Raw genomic sequence first — 21,031 nt, forward strand, 5'->3', positions numbered from 1 at the left:
GCCCGGCTCCGCCCACAGCTACCTCACCTCTGGGCACCCGGCAGGGGGTTCCAGGCACAGACCAGCTGGCCTGCACGTCCACCTTGCCCACTGCCTGTGACCCTGGCTCCCGTCTGTGACAAAGCCTTTATACTTGAAAATAAACCCTTAAAGCACTCGGACGCTTGGATGTGTGCGTGGTGTCAGCAAAGAATCCTGCATCGGCTCCTGGGGGGAAACTGAGGACGTGCTTCCCCTCGGAGCCAGCCAGAGGCCAGAGGCAGCCGCAGCAAAAATACCTCAGGCTGCAGTAGCCATTAGGACACCAGCGTTTATTCTGGCTCCGCTCCATGCGGTCCCTCAGGGATTCAGGCTCGGATCCACGCAGTTACTCAGGGACGCGGTTTCCTCTCCATGTCTTGCCTCACCGTCCCCTGGGTGTGGCCCCAGCGAGCGCCTGTGCCAGCTCACAGGAAAGGGAGCAGGCGTAGAGAAGAGCCCCACGTGACGCTGGCACAGGGCACTCCTGCTCAGGTTCCGGCTGCCCCCACAGTTGTCAAGACCTCAGTCCACGACTGACCTAGCTGCAAAGGACCGTGCCCAAGTGCAGTTCTGTTCTGGCAGGACAGACTTCCGGAGGGAGCGGCCGCTCGCGGATGGCATACATTTTCTTTCACTTCCTCGTCCATTCCCTGCTGGGGCTGGGCCCTTCTCTGAAGGGGTCCTTCAACCTCAGGACTTCCTGGCTGGGTGTCCTCAGACAAGTGACTCAGCCTCTCTGAGCCTCAGTGTCTTCATCTGTCAAGAGGTTTAACCCAGGGCTGGGGAGCAGCATCCATGAGCACCCTTCTCGCTTGTCCTGCAGCCCCCAGCTTGGGGCAAGGTTCAGACCAGATCTTGAAACCTGGGGGGCCTCAGGAGGCCCAGTTCCTCTGGTGTGGGCAGGAAATGTTTCTCATACCCAGAGTGAAGTGGGGCGGGGGACTGGGGGGGCTCCTGCGGTGCTGGTGGCTCCATCTCCTCTACCTTCAGGACCGGCAAGTCAGTCAGAGGGGGGGCCTGGCGCACCTCCTGGGAAGAGAGAAGACTGAGACCCTCTCCTCCTGTCCCCCCACTTCCTCACACCCCCTGTCCGGGACCCCTAACTCCCCAGAGGGCTCCCCCAGCTGACCTGTTTGGGGTTTTCAGCATCAGGGACGGCGCCCAGGCCGCTGGACCACGGAGCCACGCACCAGCCCTTCTCTCGACCCAGAGTCTGGCTCAGGTGCCAAGGCTGGCTTTGAACCCTCGACCCCCACTCTGCCCCAGGAGAACCTGGGATTCCGGAGCCCCCTGGCGCCCGGCACAGTGGGCGGCGCTTACCTCCACGTGGGTCTGCCCGGCGCTGCTGTTGGCGGGGTCAGGAACCTTCTCCCACACCCAGGGGGGCAGCACCTTCTGTCGAAGGTGGAGGCACCTGTGAGCAGGGAGGAGTCGGGGCAACTGTCCCTGTGGCCAGAGGCGGGCCCAGGGGCAGAAACCGGGCTGTCACAGACCGCAGGCCTCCTCCCAGCCCCCACGGGAGCTCAGCGGGTGCCCGCGCCAGGCACCAGGGCAGAGAGCAGCGGGCCTGACCCCTCACCTTGGAGCCATGGCCAGGCTCAGGCCGCAGCCCACCAGGAGCAGCCCCCACAGGGCCAGGACGCCCGGCAGAACTCTCCACGGCACCGCGTTATCTGGAAGGTGGGAGGAGAGACAGACCGCGTGGACACCAAGGAGGGACAGGGCCCACGCCCAGGCAGGGCCTGGGGAGGGGAGCGGGCGGCCCCGATGGGAAGGGCCTAGGGAGGCACAATCCCGGGGTGGGGGTGCGGCCTCCAGGAGGACAGGTCAGGGTCAGGTGTGGGGTGAAGCTGCAGGTCACACGCCTGCCTGAGTGTCACCACAGCATTCAGCAGACTCGAGAGGCCTCCAAGGACTTGGGGGGCTCCGTGGCAGAGCACCCACCTGGCATGCACAGGGGTCTGGGTTCAGCACCCCTAAAAATAATCCTCCCATGAAGCAGAAGGTTGTCCACCCACTGCGGTCTGTGTAATGACTCTACTGTCCCCTACCCTCCAATGGAGCCCGCAGTTCCACCCCAGGCCCCTACCTGGTAGGTGAAGCCAGAGGCTGGGGCCAGGGGGGCCCTGTCCTGCAATGGTGGAGGCAGTCACCCACAGCTCACAGGGACCCCAGGGAAGGCTGGGCAGAGTGACGATCCGGGTGCTGCTGCTCACTGAAGAACACAACCAGAGAGGTTGGGGAGGTGGCAGCTCTGCCTCAGGACCTTGGTATGTGCTCCTTCCTCTGTTGGTGACACTGTCCCCCAGATACCCAGGTGGCTCCCTCCTTCTCTCTCTCAAATGTCACTCCTCAGGGAGCTCTTCCCTGAATACCCCTTTAAAACTGTGCCCCCTGCACGCCCCCCCAACACCTTCCCTGCTTTCTTCTCGGCCCAGAGCTCATCACCATCTGGCACACCACACAGACAGTATTGGCTTGTCTGTCTGTGGGTCACCCGTTAGAAAGTCAGGTCCCGGGCTCAGGCTGCAGCTCAGTGGAACAGTGGTGCCCAGCACGCGGGGACCCCGGGCTTAGTCCCCAGTACAAATGGAAAAAGAAAACAGAAATGATCAAGGGCACGCGTGTGGCCCCAGCTACTGGGATGAGGTGTTGGGCCCCGCAGCCCAAGGTCAGCTTGGGCAATGCAGTGAGGCCCTGGACTGCTCCATAACGGCCACATTCCCAGGGGCTCTGTCAGCGCCTAGCACACACAGTGACACATCCCTCCCCTGTCTGGCACCCGGTGGGAGTTGGCAGAGGCATTCAGACTTCCCAGAATGACTCTTATTTACTTTTTTAACAAAATGAATTGAGGCTGGACACGGTGGCACATGCCTGTCATCCCATTGGCTCAGGAGGCTGAGACAGGAGGCTTGCAAGTTAGAGGGCAGCCTCAGCCATTTAAGGAGGCCCTAAGCAACTTAGTGAGCCATTTAAGGAGGCCCTGACTCAAAAAATAAAAGGCTGGGGCTGGGGCTCAGTGGAAGGGCGCTTGCCTAGCGTGTTCGAGGCACTGGGTTCGATCCTCGCACCGCATGTAAGTAAATGAACAAAATAAAAGTCCATATACAACTAAAAAATATGAAAATATAAATAAATAAAAAGGGCTGGGGATGTGGCTCAGTGGTTAAGCACCCCTGGGTTCAATCTCTAGTACAAAGTAAATAAATAAAAACCTCCTTTTTTGTTTATTTAATCAAAGAAGAAGTAGAGGAAGACACAAACAGGGATCCAGAGATATTGGTGTAGGAAGGGTCCAAACTTCAATCATCCAGTGAAAACACACAAGTCGGAAAACACTAGCCACAAGTTTGAGGGGCCAAACTAGTGCTCACTTTTATTTGCTGGGGTCTGAACCCAGGGACGCTCTAACACGAGCCACACACACCCCCAGCCCTTTGTATTTTTCACTTTGAGACAGGGTCTCACTGAGTGGCCCAGGCTGGCCTCCAACTTGTGATCCTCCTGCCTCAGCCTCCCGAGTCTTGGGGATTGCAGCCATGCACCACCAAGCCTGGCTTCAATACCGGTTTATTTTACCAAAAAAAGGAATCATATCAGAGTTTCATAATCCTTTTATCTTTTCCACTTAATAAAATATAACAGGCATCTTTCATTGTCAATAAATATAGATTGGAGTCTTCATTTTTAATGGCCTAATAAGAGGCCATTTCACTGATAGCCAAGAGGGTTACTGTCCCTCAAGGAACTAATGACATCATGTCCCCATGGGAGGAGGGGGAGCCAAGGGGCCCGTGGGCAGGAGGCAGCAGGCTCACCATTGGTGCAGTCGGCCGGGTTCGACCCACTTCTTGAGCACAACGTGTAGTGAGTAAGGTGGCCCTGGAGCTGGTGTCTTGGGACCTCTCCCCAGGCCACCGTGGGAGTCCCTGGGGGGTCATCCTGGAGTCGCCACAGGGTCGGCCCTGCCAGGGGTGCTGGGGAGAAGCGCGGTAGGTGGAAGCCAGCCGGGGTCCCAGGACCCCCCCCCCCAGCCTCATTTCCTACCTCGTTCCTCCCGGAAAGCCCAAACGGAGGAGGCGGGGGTCAAGCCCCCCGGAAAGACCGCTGTCACTGTGATCCGATAGGGGACCCCTCCTTTGAAAGTCCCTGGGTGGCAAAGGGACAAAAAGCGATTTGAAGCCGGCCTTCCCTCCCTGCCCACTTCCCACTTGGGAGTGTCCTCCCTGGGTCCCCAAAGGACACCCTGGGATGAGGACGGGGGTGTGGTCTTCCTGGAAGGCCACCCAGAAAAACCAGGAGGGCCGTGGAAAGGGACAAGGAGAGGGAGGGGGAGAGGGAAGGGCCAGCAGACCCTGGTGAGGGGCCGCTCTCCGTCCCTGGGCCTGACCCCCAGCAGCCCCAGAGGGGAAAGGAGGAGTGGGGTCCCCGGGGGGACCACCGCGCTCAGGGCGCCGGGAACCTGTGGGGGCAGCAGAGAGCAGCCGGCTTCTCCCCGCCATGACCGTCCGCGGATGACCATGACCTCCCTGGCTGCGCCGCGGGTCCCCTTCCCCAGCACTTCCCTGCGCCCCTGACCAGACAGCGGCCTCGGCCAGCAAACGGCTGCGGGCAGCTGGGAGGCGCGGGCTGGGCGGGCTGGGCAGCGCCCCGTGGTCGGGGTACCCTCGAGGTCCCCGTGGAGACCCGCGGCTTCTGCACAGTGTCCGAGCCGGGGGTCTCAGGGCCGGGGTCCTTCCCCGTGGCTCAGGGGTACTCGTGGGCCATGGGACTGTCCCTGCTTTCTCACTCGCTGCCCTACTGTCCCCCCCCCAACCCCGTGCGCATCCCACAGACGGCTCCCAGGACCCGGCAGGCCCAGGACAGGCTCCCGTGGGGGGCCGCGGAGCGTCTCAGATGTGACACACCGACACCGTCCCCAGGCCCCCCAACCAGGACCCCCTAACCTGAGCCTGCTTGCCTCTGCCCCAACCCGGGTCCCCACCCGATCCTGTCCCACCGTTTCCCTCCTGAACCTTCAGCTCCTGCCCTTCCCCGCCCCACAGTCCCTTCCCCTCAGAGCAGCCAGAGGGCACCTGTGAGCACGGGGGTGAGGGCACTTCCCTCCTCCTTCAGAATCCTCTATGGCTCCCACCTCACTCAGCCCCAAAGCAAAGTCTTCCCCCAAAGTCCCTGCATACTCTACCCCATGACCTCCTCCATCCTCCCCCTTCACTCCACTCTAAGCACACCACCCCCCTGCTGTCCCTCCAACCCACCGGGCACAATCCTGCCTCAGTGCCTTGGTACGGGCTGTTGTTCCCTCACCCTAGAATGCTTTTCCCTCAAATATCCTCAGGTCTCCCTTTTTCTTTCCTCAGCTTAAATGTCACTTCCCCAGAGGATCATCTTCTAACTTTTCTTTCCAAAATAACCTCTGCTTTCCTTTTTCCTTGATTATGTTAAAGAAATGCCTGGGTTGTTTTTTTTGTTTTGTTTGGTGGGAGAGCTGCCCACCCCACAAGAATGTCAGTTGCATGAGGGTAGGGACGAGGCTGAGAGGAAAATGCTTCAACAGGATGGCTCAGGGCTTGGCTTCAGGAGCCTGACTATCTGGTTAACACAGAGGCTGTTCCATGGACGTGCTGTGTAGCCTTAGGCAAGTTACCTAACATCCCTGGGCCTGTTTCTTCATCTATAAATTGAGCATGATAATAAGAGAAACCTACTTTGTAAGGAAGTTTGAATGATTTCATGCTTAAAGTACACGCCACTGTTCATCAGCTGTGTCACCGAGCCCCAGTGCCTGTATCAGAGCCTGACCCGTGGCTGGTGGCAGATGAATATTTCTTACATGAACTACTAACTCTAACCCTCTCTCTCTCAAGCCCACCCATCAGTCAACTCTCCTTTAATGGCTGGGGTGGGGCTATGGTTTGGATATGATTTCAGTGTGACCCCCCCCCCAGGGTTCGTATGTCGGAAGCGTGGTCCTTAGTATGGTGGTACTGTGTATGGAGACGTGGGACCCCCGAGAGGTGGGGTCTGGCGGGAGATAGTTAGGTCTCTAGGGGGGCTACCCTTGGAAAAGATCAAGGTTCTCATGAGAGCCTTGTCACTCCCCATGAGAGTGAGTTATAAAAGCGTAAGTCTGGGCTGGGGGTGTAGTTCAGTAGTAGACCATTGGCCTACATTCACAAGGCCCTGGGTTCCATCCCTATCCCGGGGAAGAAAAAGAAAAGAGTGAGCCTGACCGTTCTCTGTCGAGGGGAAATTACCGAGAATGGTGTGTTAAAATCTCCCACCATGGGGCTGGGTTTGTGGCTCAGTGGCAGGGTGCTTGCCTCGCACATGTGAGGCACTGGGTTCAATCCTCAGCACCACATAAAAATAAATAAACAAAACAAAGATATCGTGTTCATCTATAACTAAATTTAAAAAAAAAAAATCTCCCACAGTGGTTGCAGATGCATACATGTCTCCTACAGCTCTGTCAAGTTTTGCTTTATGTATTTCAAAGTCATGTTATGAGGTACTTACAGATGAACTACTTTTACATCATCCTGGTAAACTAAATATTTTGCCCTTAGGTAACAACCGCATTTCCTCTTTATTCTCTGCTTAATTTGAACCCTCTCTGGCTTCCTGTGGTCTCTTCCTCTTACACACTCCCATCATGAGGCCATCCGCCATGTTGTAATGCAGCCATGAAGGCCCTCGCTAGAAGCAGCAGATGCTAACCATGCTCACGAGCCCCCAAACTGTGACATGAACAACCCCTCTTCTTTATAAGTACCCAACCTCAAGTAGGGTGTTCAAATAACAGAAAATGGACTAATACAGATGGGAACCAACTTGTCCCGAGGCCTCACCTGGCAACAGAGCACTGAGGTTCCCAGGGGGAAGCCGCACCCAGTTCAGGTCTTCCAGAGTGTCCCCATCTTGAGCCCAGTCCACCACGTACTCCAGTGGCTCCCCGTCCCCTGGTTGCCAGGTCACCAGCAGCTGCGTGCTCCCGGGGGTGCTGCTGACCACCACATCATGGGGGGCAGAGTCCGGAGCTAGAGGGTGGGGCGGAGAAGTCTCGCTGCTGACTCAGGAACCCCCGTCCCCTGCCACCAAGGCTCTGAGGAAGTCCATCACCTCTTACCCAAGCAGACCAAAGAGAAGTTGGTGCGTGGCTCCCAGCTGGTGGTGTTGACAGCAGACACCCCTGCCCACGCTGCCCAGGGGGGGACCGGGCACTTGCAACAGGAGACCCCTTCCTGAATCAGGCTCTTCTCTCCAACCCACAACCACACTCTGTAGCTCACCTGCACGCAGGGCCCGGGGGCCTGTGGAGGGGGCAGAAGGGTCAATGCGCCTCACTTTTTTTTTTTTTTTTTTTTTTAAGAATTTTTAATATTTATTTTTTAGTTCTCGGCGGACACAACATCTTTGTTGGTATGTGGTGCTGAGGATCGAACCCGGGCCGCACGCATGCCAGGCGAGCGCACTACCGCTTGAGCCACATCCCCAGCCCCTGTGCGCCTCACTTTTCAAGCACCCACCCCGCATCGGAGTGAGGTTACCCGTCAGTGAGGCAGGATGTCCCCTCCATGTCGCAGTGGAGGGGACTGGGCCTCAGAGGGACTCACGGCAGAGGTGGGGTATGGATGAGGGCCAGGGCGAGGGGAGGTGAGAGAGACACTCTCTTTGGGTATAAAATTTAAGTGGTGGGGGATACCCAAAATCCAGTAACCCACATAGACAACACCGGACGGTGGTATTTTAATAAATCAAAATTAATGCAGAAATTTAAGACCAACAAAATATGGAGATTTTACATAAAGCCAGGATGTAGGCTGGGAAGGTGGCTTGGTGGTGGAGCACTTGCAGGAACTTGTTCTGGGTTCAATCCCAGCTCTGCAAACATTAATAAATAAAGACAAGATCCAGCCCTCCACTGGTGTGACCGGCCCTGATCTCCTCACCCTAATCTTGGCTCCAGTGACCATCAAACTATGTTTACAAAGAGAGATCCCTGGTCCTGGGACTCTAGTTTGCTGATATGATTTTTAAAATTATTTTAATGTATTATTTATCTCAAATAGTGAGTTCTTGGGTATCCCTTTAAATTTTGTTCCTGAGTCCCTCTTCTCTGTCCTGTGCATTTCTAAGGGATTTCACATTTCCCCACTATTGGTCCTCAGGGATAGGTATAGCCAAGGGGATGGGGTCTTCCAGGGGGCTTTGGGCAAATAAGTGGAAATTTTTGGTAGCTTCCATGTTTGATATTTGATGGGCGAGAGTCAGGGGTGCTACACTGTCCTGAAAAACAAAACCCAAAATTGTCCCATGCCCCTTGAGACATTTTAATATCATCCCCACTGGAAACTAACTTAGACAGAAAACCTGCATAATAATTCAACTGATTCAAAGAACAGACTTGTTTTTTTTCAGGGCTGAGGATCCAATCCAGTCTTTCAACCACCTTGCCCATCTAAGGTACCCGGAAACTGGTCTATGGCCTGGCACATGGTTAATTTTGGTAAATATTCTGTGTGTGTACGAAAAGAATGTGCGTTCTGATGCTTCATAGATAAGTTCATGAGGTTAAGTTTGAAATCATATGTTCAAATCTTCTAGATCTTAGCTTGTTTTCAATCTGCTTATTATGTAAATTACTGAATGTAAAAATGTATTAAAATCTCTCACAGTGATCATGGACCCATACATGTCTCCTATATTTCTGCCAATATTTGCTTTATATATTTTGAAGCTATGTTATTAGGTACATACAGATTAAGTCTTCTTATGTAAGCCTGGTGAAGTGAATCTTTTGCCATTTATGTAGTAGCCTTATTTCGTCTTCATTTTCTGCTTAATGCTACAATTTAAGATTTTCTTGTGTGTGTGTTCACATATTCACATATACATACATACATATTGGGGATTGAACTGGGGATTGAGCCCAGGATGCTTTATCGCTGAGCCACATCCCTAACCTTTTTTTTTTTTAATATTAATTTTTCGGGGTTGGGGCTGGGGCTCAGCGGTAGTGCATTTGCCTGGCATGTGTGAGGCACTGGATTCGATTCTCAGCACCACAAATAAATAAATAAAATAAAAAGGTCTATCAACAACTAAAAAAATACTAATTTTGAGACAGGGTCTCACTAAGTTGCTTAAGGCCCTCCTAAGTTACTGAGGCTGGCTTTGAACTTGCAATCCTCCTACCTCAGCCTCGTGAGTCACTGGGAATACAGGCATGCATCACTGAACCGGGCCTCATGTGTATATTTTAAAACATATGAATACATGAATCGTGTTATCTACATATTTCATTTTGGCATAGTACATGGATATTATAAAATATCATAAAATGAAGACACTGGAGCTGATAACCACTGTGTGAAAGCCAGTGAATCTCAGCTCTGCTCCTTGTCGCTGTGTGGCTGGTGCAACCTCTGAGTCTCATTTTCTCATCTGTAAACTTGGTTAATATAGTAACTAGGGGTGGCCTGGGGCTGTGGCTCAGTGGTAGAGCACTTGTCTGGCATGTGTGAGGCATTGCCTTCGATCTTCTGCACCTCATATAAATAAATGAATAAAATAAAAACATTGTGTCTATCTACAACTAAAAAAAAACCTTTTTTTCAAAGTGTGGGGCTGGGGGTGTAGCTCAGTAGTAGAGTGCTGGCCTAGCATGCACGAGACCTGGGGTTCGATCCATAACACTGCATTAAATAAATAAATAAATAAATATGAAGGTAGGGCACACCTGCCGCCCCTCTGTACCTGTGCCAGGTGTCAGGTCTCTCAGGCGGCTGACACAGGTGGAGGTGTGCTCCTGGCCAGGGGCTGGGCCAGGCCCCCGGAGCATCTCGCCCTGAATCCCTGAAGCAACCTCCAGGGGGCAGCAGAGTCCCCTGTCTTGCCGGTGCCCTTGGGTTTTGGAGAGAGACCACCCACCCCCAGGGCTTACCTTCCACAGAAGCAGCAGCTCCTGTCTGCCCGGGGGCCCACACAGGTTCCCAGACACCCACACGTCTTTTGGAGCTGGAAGGATGAGGAAACGGGGGCAAATGAAAGGGACAGGATCGGCCAGATTTTCCTAGCAAAAGGGGCCCAGGTCCTGGGCCAGCCTGGACTCCTCACCAGAGGGCAGCGTCTGGAAGGACAGAACCGGGCTGCTCTCGCCCCACAGCTCGGCCTCTGTGTCCACCCGGCAGCGGCCGGACACCTCGTAGCGGGTGGCCAGCTCCAGGTCTGGGATCTCGATGGCGGTCAGCGGTGCCGTCTTCAGCTCGGGCTCCAGCTGGGAGGAGGGCGGGGGAGAGAGAGGGGGGCTCTGAGCTGAGGGTCGTCCCGGGGTGACCGACCCCCCCGGTGTGCCCAGGGCTGAGCGGGTTCCAGAACATGGGGCTTTCAGCTTAAAACCGACAGTGTCCCTCCCGAGAGAGAGAAGCTGCTCATCCTACGCGCTCGGTGGAGAGGCAGGTGGGAGGTTCCAGCACCGTCCCTATTTTACAGGTGAGGAGATTGCCCAAGGTCACAGAGCCATTGAGAGCTGGAGCTGCAGTTCCTTACAGGGAGCCAGGGTCCAGAGCCCCCTCGTCTCAATTGCAAGATGATCACAATGAAGGCAGCTCTGCTCTTTACGGGTCGTCTTGTTCTGTTTGTTGGAGGAGGCGGGGTCTTGCTATGCTTCCCTGGAGCTTCTGGCTCAAGTGAGCCTCCTGCCTCAGCCTCCTGAGAGGCTGGGACCACGTGCACACCAGCTCCACCATGGCGTTCTGTGTCTAAGGCCGCGGCTACGGCACTTGAATATTCCCAACGTCTATTCTCCCCTTCTTCCTTTGGGAACAGATCCCCAGAAGGTTATTTGGGAACATGGCTGCCAAGAACAAGGACATTTCCAGACTCGTTTGCAATCACATGCTACCATGTGACAATGTTCTTGACCACTGAAATATGAAAGGAAATACCCTATACAACTTCCAGGTGGTGCTCTTCAACTGCCTGCCTGGGTCCCTCTACTCCTTTTGGGGTCCCCTTGCTCTAGCCTTGTCTTCCACTTTCCTGCTGTGTGACCTTGGGGAAGTTGCCTAACTTCTCTGTATAAAGAGAAGTATAAAATGGATATCTATCTCTTTTTTTCTCTTTTTTTTTTTAATATTTATTTATTTTTTTAGTTCTCGGCGGACACAACATCTTTGTTGGTATGTGGTGCTGAGGATCGAACCCGGGCCACACGCATGCCAGGCGAGCGCGCTACCGCTTGAGCCACATCCCCAGCCCTCTTTTTTTCTCTTGAGACGGGGTTCTACTATGCTGCCCAGGCTGGCCTTGAACTCCTGGGCTCAAGTCATCCTCCAACTTCAGCCTCCCAAGTAGCTGGGACCACAGGCACCATGCCAGGCTCAGTGGCTTTGATCATCTGTTTCTGACCGTCGCTGACAGCCAGGCTGCATGGCACTGCACTACAATGGGAAGGTGTCAAAGCCAGCAACCTCCACAAGTTCATGGAAGGATTCAATACACTCGTGTTTGCAGAGAACCCAGAGCCGGGCAGGCACATGGGGTGGGGGGTGTTCTCTGAACATCGCCATGTTATTATTTCAAGGTTAACTCAAGCCACTCCAGGACTTTTACTCATTCCAGAAAAGGAGAAAGACGTTTTGAGCTTCTGAAGTATTCCAAGTGTATCTGGTCGGTGCCTGTGTGAGACCTACACCGCCAGCCCTGGGCACCCTCAGGGGACCAGTTTCAGGACCCTGCATATACGAAAATCCCAGGATGCCCAAGTGCCTTCGATAAAACAGCCCAGCCCTGGGACAGGACTCAGCACGTCCTCCCGCAGGCCGGCCACCCTCTCTGGACGACTTGTAAAACCTAACGCAACGTCAAGGCTGCGTGTCTATTTGTTACGCTGCATTGTTTAGTGGACAAGGACAAGAAAACCAGTCCACACATCCCAAAGCCCCCTGTGTTCCCCATCTGGCAAACTGGGGGCGCAGCGCCCCTGGAAGTGGGGGGCTGGCTGTAGATGACTGTGGGAGGAAGACGTGGGGCAGGAAGGAAGACGGGCACAGGGCGCAGGAGACTGGGGCAGGTGCAGAGCCAGCCCAGGGCTGGGCTCCGACCTGGAGACGATGCCCCGGGACTTGCTGGGGACGGGGCAGGGAAAGAGAGTCCCTGGTACTCACCGGCGTCCAGGCCACCTCTGGGCATCTTCGATAGTGGAACTGGCAGATCAGGACCTTATGAGGTGGCCAGGTAGGCGGCTCCCACTGCACCGTGGCCTCCAGGGGCTCGTCCTCTGAAAAGTCCACCTCGGGACGCAGCCGGGGGGCTCTGGGCTTCACTGGGGAGGGAGGCCGAGGTGCAGTGAGCCGGGGCCCCCAGAACCACCCACCCCGGCCAGAGCTCCCCACCCCCCGCCACGTTACTTCGGGTTTCCAGGTTGACGAGGACGGGGGGCCAGAGGACCTGGCCTGCCTTGGTCCCCCAGACGAGCAGAGTGTCAGACGCGGTGAATTGCTCCCGAGGAACCGTCACCCAGCTCTGCCCCGCGGCCACCGCCACGGTCCGGGTTCTGTTGGAATGGCTGTGAGGAGAGATGTGAGCATGAGACGGCTCCAGCTTGGAGCCAGGGCCACGGGACAACGGCCCTTGGAACAGCTGGCCTTCGCCTGGGTTCAAAGCCCGGCGCTGGTGCTTCGGAGCTGTGTGCACTGGAGGAAGGAGCTTGACTTCTCTGTGCCTCCTTTTCTCACCCACGAGATGAGGGCAATAACCGTCCAACTGAAAAGGCGGAGAGGGGAGGGGAATAAACACCAAAGGAGAATAAACAGCTATGGGGACCTGATACAGAGGGTCGCCCATGATGGCAGCTCCACTGGAGATTTTCAACTTTACGATGGTGCAGGTGGAAACCGGGTTCCAGGTCTGGAGCTCTGGGTGGGGCTCCATGGTGCAGCCCTCGGCCCGGGCAAGGCCCTGGGCTCCATCCCAGCACCACACGCAGATATTTTGTTGTAAATTCTGATCTTTTCCTGGGCCGGCGATTCTGGACAACTCTCATTTTTCCATTTCAGTGAAGTGTTCGGTAAATTTCACGAGAGGCTGGACACTTAGTTATAAAGGAGGCTTTTCATTAGATGCTCCTGCCCATGCGCAGGCCCAGGGAGGCCCTCTGAGCTGGAGATTGAACCCGGAGCCTGGGGGGAGCCTGGGGGCACTGACTGCGCCCCCCGCCCGCCACCCCGCCCAGCTCGATTCCTTTGTGACTCACCCTATTTTAAACTTACAATAGGTGGACTATACAATAGGAGGAACATCTGTGCATGTTATGATATTTATTGAGCATTGACTGTACATATGCACATTCGGGTCCATGCACCATTCAGCCAACAAACAGCCAAGTTCTAGAAGCAGAGACTAGAACTAAAACCCAAACAAAGGGCTGCCCTCTGGAGCTGTTCCAGGGGCAGAAAAGGAAGCGAAGCCTACAGTCAAAGCCATGCCAGGTGGTGGGATACCACGAGCAATCAGACCGGGTGTAGACTGTGGCTAGTGTTTGAGAAACAGTAGAAAGGCCACGTGGCTGGGGGGGAGCCAGCAATGGCGGGAGTGGGGGGAGGAGAGGCGGGGAAGTGATAGGGCATATTGTACAGGGCTTCAGGGGCTGAAGGGAGGACTTGGGCTTTTGCTCTCAATGAGGTGGGAGCCATGGAGTGTTCTTGAGCAGAGGAGGGGTGTGCGCTGTTAAGAGCGTGGGGTTTGACCTGGAAACCAGGGACCAGGAGGCACCCGACAGCACAGCTCTGGCCAGTGGCAATGGTGGGTCAGGGTAGGTGCTGGGGACCTGGGAGGAACGGCAGGGTCGCGGGTAACACGGAAGGGGGAGCCACTAGGGCTGGCTGATGGAGGATGAGATGTGTGTGTGGAAGGGGGAGAGGCTGAGGAGAGCCCCAAAGCTTGGATTTCACGCCTCAGTCACGAAAACAAGACAAAAGAGAAGACTCCCCAAAAACCATGTGTTGGTGAGGATGTGGGGAAACCGGCACAGTCCTCCGAGGCCGGTGGGAATGCGAAAGGCGCAGGTGCAGTTTCAATGTTGAACACAGACCGGCCACAGGACAGCAAGGCCACCCCCGGCCCCAGGCCCCAGGGAAGGGAACAGGGACCGGAACAGGAACTCGCAGGCCCAGACGCAGGGCAGCCCTATACCCCAACAGGCAGACAGCCCGCATCTCTAGGGGGAATGAAGCAAACTGGGAAGACGCACGCGGGGCCCATGTTGTCCCCACGCGGGACAATGGAGACACCCCATGCCACATCACAGACGGGACCCGGGACCCTTGAGGTGGAGGGAGGGGAGGCAGCCTCGAAGGCCACGTGTCGCGTGACTCCAAAGCTTCAGGCATGAAATCCAGACGCGGAGAGTCCATGGAGGCTGTCAGGGACCAGGAGGGGGACAGGCGCCTGGGTTTGCCCTGGGGCCGGGGCTGGTGGCCAACAGCGCAAAGGGACTCCATGCCTCTGAACTGTGCACTTCAGAACAGTTTTGTGACAGGAATTTCATCTCACTCACACGGGAGAGGGGACGTCCCCCACTCTCCCGCGTTCTACCAACTAAAACGCGCACTTGCGGGGATGGACAGTGGTGGCCGCATGACACCGTGAGTGTACTTGAGGCTGCTGAATGGAATACTTAGAAGTGGTTACTAACGGTAACCACTAATGGTAAATTGTGCCTTGTGTGTATTTAAACCACCATTAAAAAGAAGAAGAAGAAGAAGAAAGTACCCACGATGTGGCTCGGGTCTCTGCCTTGAACTCTGGACCCCATGAGGGCTGGGCTTTTAATCTACCTCTTTCACAGCTGGATCCAGAGCAACCGGCTGATCTGTCTGTCTGCTCAGAGAGGTCAAACTACTTGCCTGAGGTTAAACAGGGATAATAAAACAGCTTCAAAAGCATGAAGCGTTTTCTCCTTGCCATGTGCCTCGTTGAATCCTCAGACTCAACCTTGGGAGCAGGTTCCGTTTTTACTACCACTTTAAAAGGGGAGGAAAGGGACGCTCAGAGAAGGAAAGGTCAGGCAGAAGAATAGAAGGGTCTGGAATTAGGCGGGCTGCAGAGTCCGGGAGGACTGGGGCTGGGGGGCCGAACTCCTGAATCTCCTCGCCCAGAGCAAGCTGGGACCTGAGTGGCCACCTTCAATGCCTCAGTTTCCCCAGACTCCCCGGGTACTCACTATTTCTGGCTCTGGAGGTGCAGCATAGAGGGGGCTCCCAGGTCCCCAAGAGGTTCCCATGAGCAGTTCAAGTTCCCCAAAGGTTCAACTCCGTGGCACTGCAGTGGCCCGGGGCCGCCTGGAGAGGGAGGCAGAGGGTCCCGAGGAAGGGGGTCAAATGGCCCGGTCGCCTGAACATCCCTCAAACTGGACTTTCCGGGGCTTCTAACAACGGCCAGCGGGCGTTCAGGGGTCGCTAACAGAAGTGGGTGAAGGCGGGGGCGCTGGGCACCCCTGCCCGGGCTCTGGGCAAAGCGTCTCCTCCTCCTCTCTGCCAGCCACATCCTGTTGTCACACACCCGCGCGGCGCTCCCTTCCACCGCGCTGCCGCCCGCTCCCCGGCTTCTCCCGCCGGCCCTCGCCCCTCGCCCCTCGCTCCTCTGGGCGCCGCGCTCTGGAGACGGGGCGCTCCGAGGCGAGCGCAGCGGCCGACAGCGCAGGGCGCGAGCCTGCCCGCCACTCACCCAGGGGACGCGCTCGGGGGACCAGCAGGAACAACGGAAGCAGCAGCTGGAGCTTTGGCCCAGGCCAGAAGCGGGCAGCCCCGCGCCCCCGCATGACTCCCCGGGACCCCCGGTGCCACCCAGCCCTGCGGGGCCCTGCGCGGCCGCTCGCTCTGCGCCTCCGGCACGGCCGGGGGCGGGGTCGCCCAGCCCCGCCCCGCCCCCGCACCTTGACTCGGTCCCGCCCCGTCCCCCGCCCCGCGGAAAGTCCCCGGCTCCACGGGCTGGGGCTGGGCGGGGGATGTGGGGGTGGCCCGGGGCGTCCGGGGGACTCGGCGGCGGAGCCCGGCTCCGCGGAAACCTGCCCCCGCTTCCCGCCCCAGCAGCGCCACGCACACGCCCTGCAGGGCTTCCGAGCTTTTATTATTGGGGTCGTGGAAGGTTCTGATGCTCATTCTGCGCCTCCCATCCCAGGTTGTAAGGGAACCTGGGTGACAACCCTGCCCCATCTCCGGGGTCTGCAGCCATGGAGCACTGGCAGGGACAGGGGGTGCGAGGCAGGGAAAAGGAAGCTGCAAAGTTTGCATGCGGGCGTCGTGTGGGTGGGCCAGGGAGGGATCAGCCACCACAGTTGGTGCCATGCGTCGAGCAGAGGTCTTCCTGGGGCCAGTTTGGGTAGAGTAGGAACACGGGACTGTGTGGGCCAGGCCGAGACATGACTGATGTTGGGGCGAGGTCAGAAGTCAAGATGGGGGGTCTCCATGTGGCCAGGGAGGGACAGAGCTGGCCTAGGGCCCCAGGTCAAGGTGTGGGGGTGAGGGGACTGGCTGAGTTCACGGCACCTGGCCTCTGGGGCTTGAAGATGAATGAGTGAGAAAGACAAGTGCCGGTCAGACAGGCCAGTGGCTAGCCGCGCTGGGGCACCACCTCTGGTGTCCGCTGGCTGCTCAGCTGCTGGTCTAGCAGAGGCTGCTGATTTCGCTTTTGCTGCACCCCCACTTGCAGCAGTTGCTGGAGAGGCCGGCTAGGACATCTCGACTGCCCCTAAGAGCCCCAGAGGTCCCCTGCCAGCTGGGTTGACCACCATAGAGGGCCTGGGGAGATTTGGTGAGGGCCAGCCACTCATTGGAGCCCACAGCTTCGTCCAGCTCGCCTGCCAGGCTGTCTGCATCAGTGTCTGCATCCCAGAATACGTCCCCTGTAAAAGATGGAAAGAGTTGTGGCTTGGGACTCCGCTGCTACTCTGACCAGAATGTTGGCCACTGACTGTCTCAGCTTCTTCTCTGCTCTTGTGATTCTGCCTTGTGACTCAACATGTTGATTCCACTTAGTCCTGGGCTGGTTTTCTGGCTCTGCCAACAGTTTCAGTGGGCAGATCGTTCAACCTGACTTAAGCTTGGTTTCCCCGTCATTTATTTCCTCCTACTCTTTATTTATTGAGGCCATGATGTTTAAGAGCAGGCTTTGGGAGATAGCCTCTCCAAGTTATAGTTGTCACCAGGTGAACTTACTTTTCACAGCCTCTGTTTCCTTATCAACCTTGTGGAGGAAATAACTCCTATTTTCTCGAATTTTATATGGAGTAGAAGACTTAATACCAATAAAAATTTACAACAATATTGGGCACATGATAAGCACTCAAAATAGCACTGATTGTTTACTGAGCACTTAGCTGTGTGCCAGACGCCCGTTGTAAGTGCGTTTATGGGTTTTTCCTCTCGATGGCAACCACATGAGGTGGGTGTGCTGTCATTGTCACTCCCACTTTTCAGAGGCAATGAGAAATGACATGCACAAAAATACACAGCTAATAAGTCATAAAACTACTAAGTGAGCCCAGTCCCTGTGCATTCTGGGTCCACACACATATCTGTCCATCCGTCCATCATCCGTGCGTCCATCCACGCCCCTCCTCCCCATCACCTCCACCCTTCACTCTCATCTGCCTTGACTGAATCGCACCATTTAACCACTCGGCAAGATTCCCGGACTGGATCTCTGGAGGGGAATCGGGATGCTGGGGCGGGTCACCTGCTGGTCAGCAGAATCCAGCCACCTACACACCCATGGCTCACCCCACCTGCCCGAGTGGACAGGAAAGTGCCTCCATCTTCAGGACTCTGTGGCCCCCGTCACAGCCTTGCTGAGTGTGGGCTGCGCACTCGGAAGGAGCTCGGAAAATAGCCTCTGGGGAGGCTGGCTGCCCCCTTCCCTGCCCAGTGGCTCTGCCAATCCCTGACCCCTGGCCGCTGCTTCAAGGCTGGGCAGGGCGCCCAGATGAACGTGGCAGGGAAGGGGTCTGACTCCTGGGGCCTCTCGTCCCAGCGTCTCACTCCCGGGCTCCCTGGACCCATGGGGCCCTCTGTTCCCTCCTCCTCCTGTTCCCCCCGGCCTCACCCATAGCTTCGGAGGCCAGGAGGCCTGACCGCCTCCACCGCGAGCCTCCGCAGGTGAAGATGACCGCCCGGATGAATTCACGGCCACAAAGCTTCACCCCGTAGGGCGCTGCCCGGGCCTCGGCCACCAGCCACAGCTGCCCGGCCAGCACCGCCAGGGCCAGCAGCAGCAGCAGCGTGCACTTGGCCATGCTGAGCAGACGACGCCTCGGATGCCCGCGTGGGTCAGCAACTCCGCTGCCTCCTGGCCCCCATTTATACACCGCGGCCCCCTCCCTGCCTGGAGGAGGCTGGGTGACCTCCTTTATCTCCCCCAGCAGAGGGAAGGCAGCACGGCCCCCAAGGCGACCTTTCCCGCTTGCCCCGCCGAGTGATAACCTTTTGCCAGGGACAGAGTGAAGTGGCTGAGCTGGCTGTCATCTTCAACAGAGAGACAAGAGCGCTTTTTTTTTTTTTTTTTTTTTGGTGCTGGAGATGGAGCCCAGGGTATCTGTGTGCCAGGCGAGGGCTTTACCACAAAGCTCTGTCCCCAGCCCTGTAATGACATCTTTGAACTTGAGCAGACCTCAGCACATGGGGCTGGGGCACAGCTCGGGGGCAGAGCGCCTGCCTAGCGTGCACAAGGCCCTGGGTTCCACCCTCAGCCCTGCCAAACAAAAACCCCAAAGCAACCAGAGATCACCGAGTCCCAGTGACATCCAGCCACCATGCGCCGAATACACAGAACACCCACTTTACCATTGGAGCCCACTGTCGGCGTGCAGCGCAGTGGCACCGAGTGTATCCACACCACTGTGCATGTCACCAGAGCCTGTCACGTGACAAAACCGAAACTCCACATCCAAATCGTGGCACTCGACAAGGGGATTTATTCAGCCACATAAAAAAATAGTTGTCCCTCTGGACCCCTGAATTCAGCCAACTGCGGGAAAATATTCTTAGAAAATATTGCAGCGGGTGGGCACCCAGCCACACCCCCGCTACTCAGGGAGCTAGGCTGAGGCAAGAGGATCACAAGTCTGAGGCCAACCTCAGCAACCCAGTGAGACCTTGTCTCAAAATAATAAAACAGAGGACTGGGGTGCACTCAAGGCTAAAGTGTTTACCTGGTGGGCTCTGGGATTTTTTTTGGGGGGGCGGTTCTGGGGATTGAACTTGGGGACACTCGACCACTGAGCCACACCCCCAGCCCTATTTTGTATTTTATTTAGAGTCAGGGTCTCACTGAGATGCTTAGCGTCTCACTGTTGCTGAGGCTGTCTTTGAACTCACGATCCTCCTGCCTCGGCCTCCAGAGCTGCTGGGATGACAGGTGTGCACCACTGCACCCAGCTGGGCCCTGGGTCCGATCCCAACCACACACACACACACACACACACACACACACACACACACCTGCATTTGTACTGAACAACAGACTTTTTCTTGTCATTAGCTCTAAAGTGTGCGGTACAACAATTATGTGCATAGCATTCACATGGTATTTGGCATCCTAAGTAACTTACGGAGGTTTTTGAATCTGCGGGAGGGTGTGTGTGGGCTCTGGGGAACCCTGCACCCTTTTAGAGCAGCGACTTGAACGCCCGTGGGTTGTGGTATCTGCAGACGTCCCTCAGGGACCTCTTCCTGAGCCGGGCTACATGGACGGACCTCAAAACCCACGCTGAGCGAGAGACGCTGGACACAAAGGGCCACACATGGCAGGAGTCCATTTATAGAAATGACCAGAATAGGCCAAGCTAGGGACAGAAAGAGGGCCAGGGTGGGGGGACTAGGGAGTGACCCCTAACGGCTCTGGGGCCTCTTGAGGGGACGATGACAATGTTTGGGATCTAGACAGAGGGGTGGCCGAAGAACCCGTGTGTGGACTGAGGACAGCTGAGCTGCACAGGTAGGTGGCCATCCTGGGCCAGGGTGGGACTCGGTGGTAGAGCAGGTGCGTAGCCTGTGCAAGGGCCCACCCCCAGCCCTCTACACACAGAGTTTATTTCATGTCACATCAGTTTTATCTCAATGTAAAACCTGAGGACAGAAGGAGGAGTTCCGGTGACAGGCAGGCCTGAGTGGACTCCCTGCTCTGCCCCTTTCCCGCTGTGTGAGCTTGGGAATGTCAGTTCACCTCTCTGTGCCTTGGGTTCCTTGTCTGTATAATAGGAAAGGCTCCAGGACGGAGCATCAGATTCTTCCAGCACTCCTCGGCATCGGTCCCTCTGGGTAGAACTTTCTCCATGACCAGTTCCTGGCCTGGGTTGCCCTGTGTGGGTGTTGAGGGCCCAGGGCCACGATCTGACTGTTCTGCTTCTAAAGGGCTGATGAATAATCCGCTCTTACCCGCTGCCTTTCCTCAGGGTCACTCCTTGGGGACGTGCCCTTGGGCCCTTTCCTCAGAGCTGATGACTGGCCCCGAGGCTGGGGCGGGACACACTGGGGAGATATTTGCTGACTGACTTAACTGATGAAGCCGGACGGACATCTCGTGGTGCCTCACATAGAATCAGAAATTTGGGCTCCGTGGGGCTGGTTTTGAATCCTCCTTCCTGTGTGACCTTGGACAAAGCCACACACCTCTCTGAGTTCAGGGGAAGATGGAGATAAGAAGTGCACCCAGCAGGCTGTTGGGTAAGTTTGTGAAACTGTATGAAGTGCACAGCCCCTACCCAGCTCCAGGGAGGTGTGGTGGGTTGAATGGGGATGGGTCCCCACCCTCCCTCCAGGACAGGGCTGTACCACCAGCAATATCCCAGCCCAGTGTGACCTCAATGGAGAAAAGAATCCTTGCAGATGAATCAGGACCTTAAGATGGGTCATCCTGGATTGCCAGGTGGGTCCTAAACCCAATGACAAGTGTCCTTAAAGAGACAGAGAGGAGCTGGGTGTGGTGACACAAGCCAGTAATCTCAGTG

At 56.3% G+C, this 21,031-nt stretch overlaps 2 protein-coding genes across 2 annotated transcripts; both read right to left on the bottom strand.

Moving 5' to 3' along the window:
• Positions 1-347: 347 nt before the first annotated feature.
• Positions 348-15,878, bottom strand: Il27ra (interleukin 27 receptor subunit alpha). Its single transcript, XM_026399796.2, has 14 exons — positions 15,754-15,878; positions 15,251-15,368; positions 12,438-12,595; positions 12,195-12,352; positions 10,144-10,303; positions 9,971-10,044; positions 7,154-7,337; positions 6,876-7,064; positions 4,072-4,173; positions 3,843-4,001; positions 2,111-2,236; positions 1,601-1,694; positions 1,342-1,435; positions 348-1,050 (listed from the first exon to the last, which is right to left on the bottom strand). The coding sequence occupies exons 1-14, from the start codon at positions 15,845-15,847 to the stop codon at positions 865-867; spliced, it is 1,896 nt and encodes a 631-aa protein (XP_026255581.2). The 5' UTR covers positions 15,848-15,878; the 3' UTR covers positions 348-864.
• Positions 15,879-16,691: 813 nt separating this feature from the next.
• Positions 16,692-18,319, bottom strand: Rln3 (relaxin 3). Its single transcript, XM_077795751.1, has 2 exons — positions 18,130-18,319; positions 16,692-16,930 (listed from the first exon to the last, which is right to left on the bottom strand). The coding sequence occupies exons 1-2, from the start codon at positions 18,317-18,319 to the stop codon at positions 16,692-16,694; spliced, it is 429 nt and encodes a 142-aa protein (XP_077651877.1).
• Between the last annotated feature and the right edge of the window lie 2,712 nt (positions 18,320-21,031).

Source organism: Urocitellus parryii, chromosome 3, assembly GCF_045843805.1.
Source record: "Urocitellus parryii isolate mUroPar1 chromosome 3, mUroPar1.hap1, whole genome shotgun sequence".
Taxonomy (NCBI): domain Eukaryota; kingdom Metazoa; phylum Chordata; class Mammalia; order Rodentia; family Sciuridae; genus Urocitellus; species Urocitellus parryii.

What these genes read in the sequence shown, in the direction of transcription:
- Il27ra (XM_026399796.2), bottom strand. Translation starts at nt 15,847, where the DNA reads ATGCGGGGGCGCGGGGCTGCCCGCTTCTGGCCTGGGCCAAAGCTCCAG. An exon ending in CACCTCCAGAGCCAGAAATA is followed by an intron (nt 12,596 to 15,250) that starts GTGAGTACCCGG and finishes CTCTCCTCACAG; the next exon opens with CCATTCCAACAGAACCCGGA. An exon ending in CTTCTCTTTGGTCTGCTTGG is followed by an intron (nt 7,065 to 7,153) that starts GTAAGAGGTGAT and finishes CCCACCCTCTAG; the next exon opens with CTCCGGACTCTGCCCCCCAT.
- Rln3 (XM_077795751.1), bottom strand. Translation starts at nt 18,319, where the DNA reads ATGGCCAAGTGCACGCTGCTGCTGCTGCTGGCCCTGGCGGTGCTGGCC. An exon ending in CCTGGCCTCCGAAGCTATGG is followed by an intron (nt 16,931 to 18,129) that starts GTGAGGCCGGGG and finishes CATCTTTTACAG; the next exon opens with GGGACGTATTCTGGGATGCA.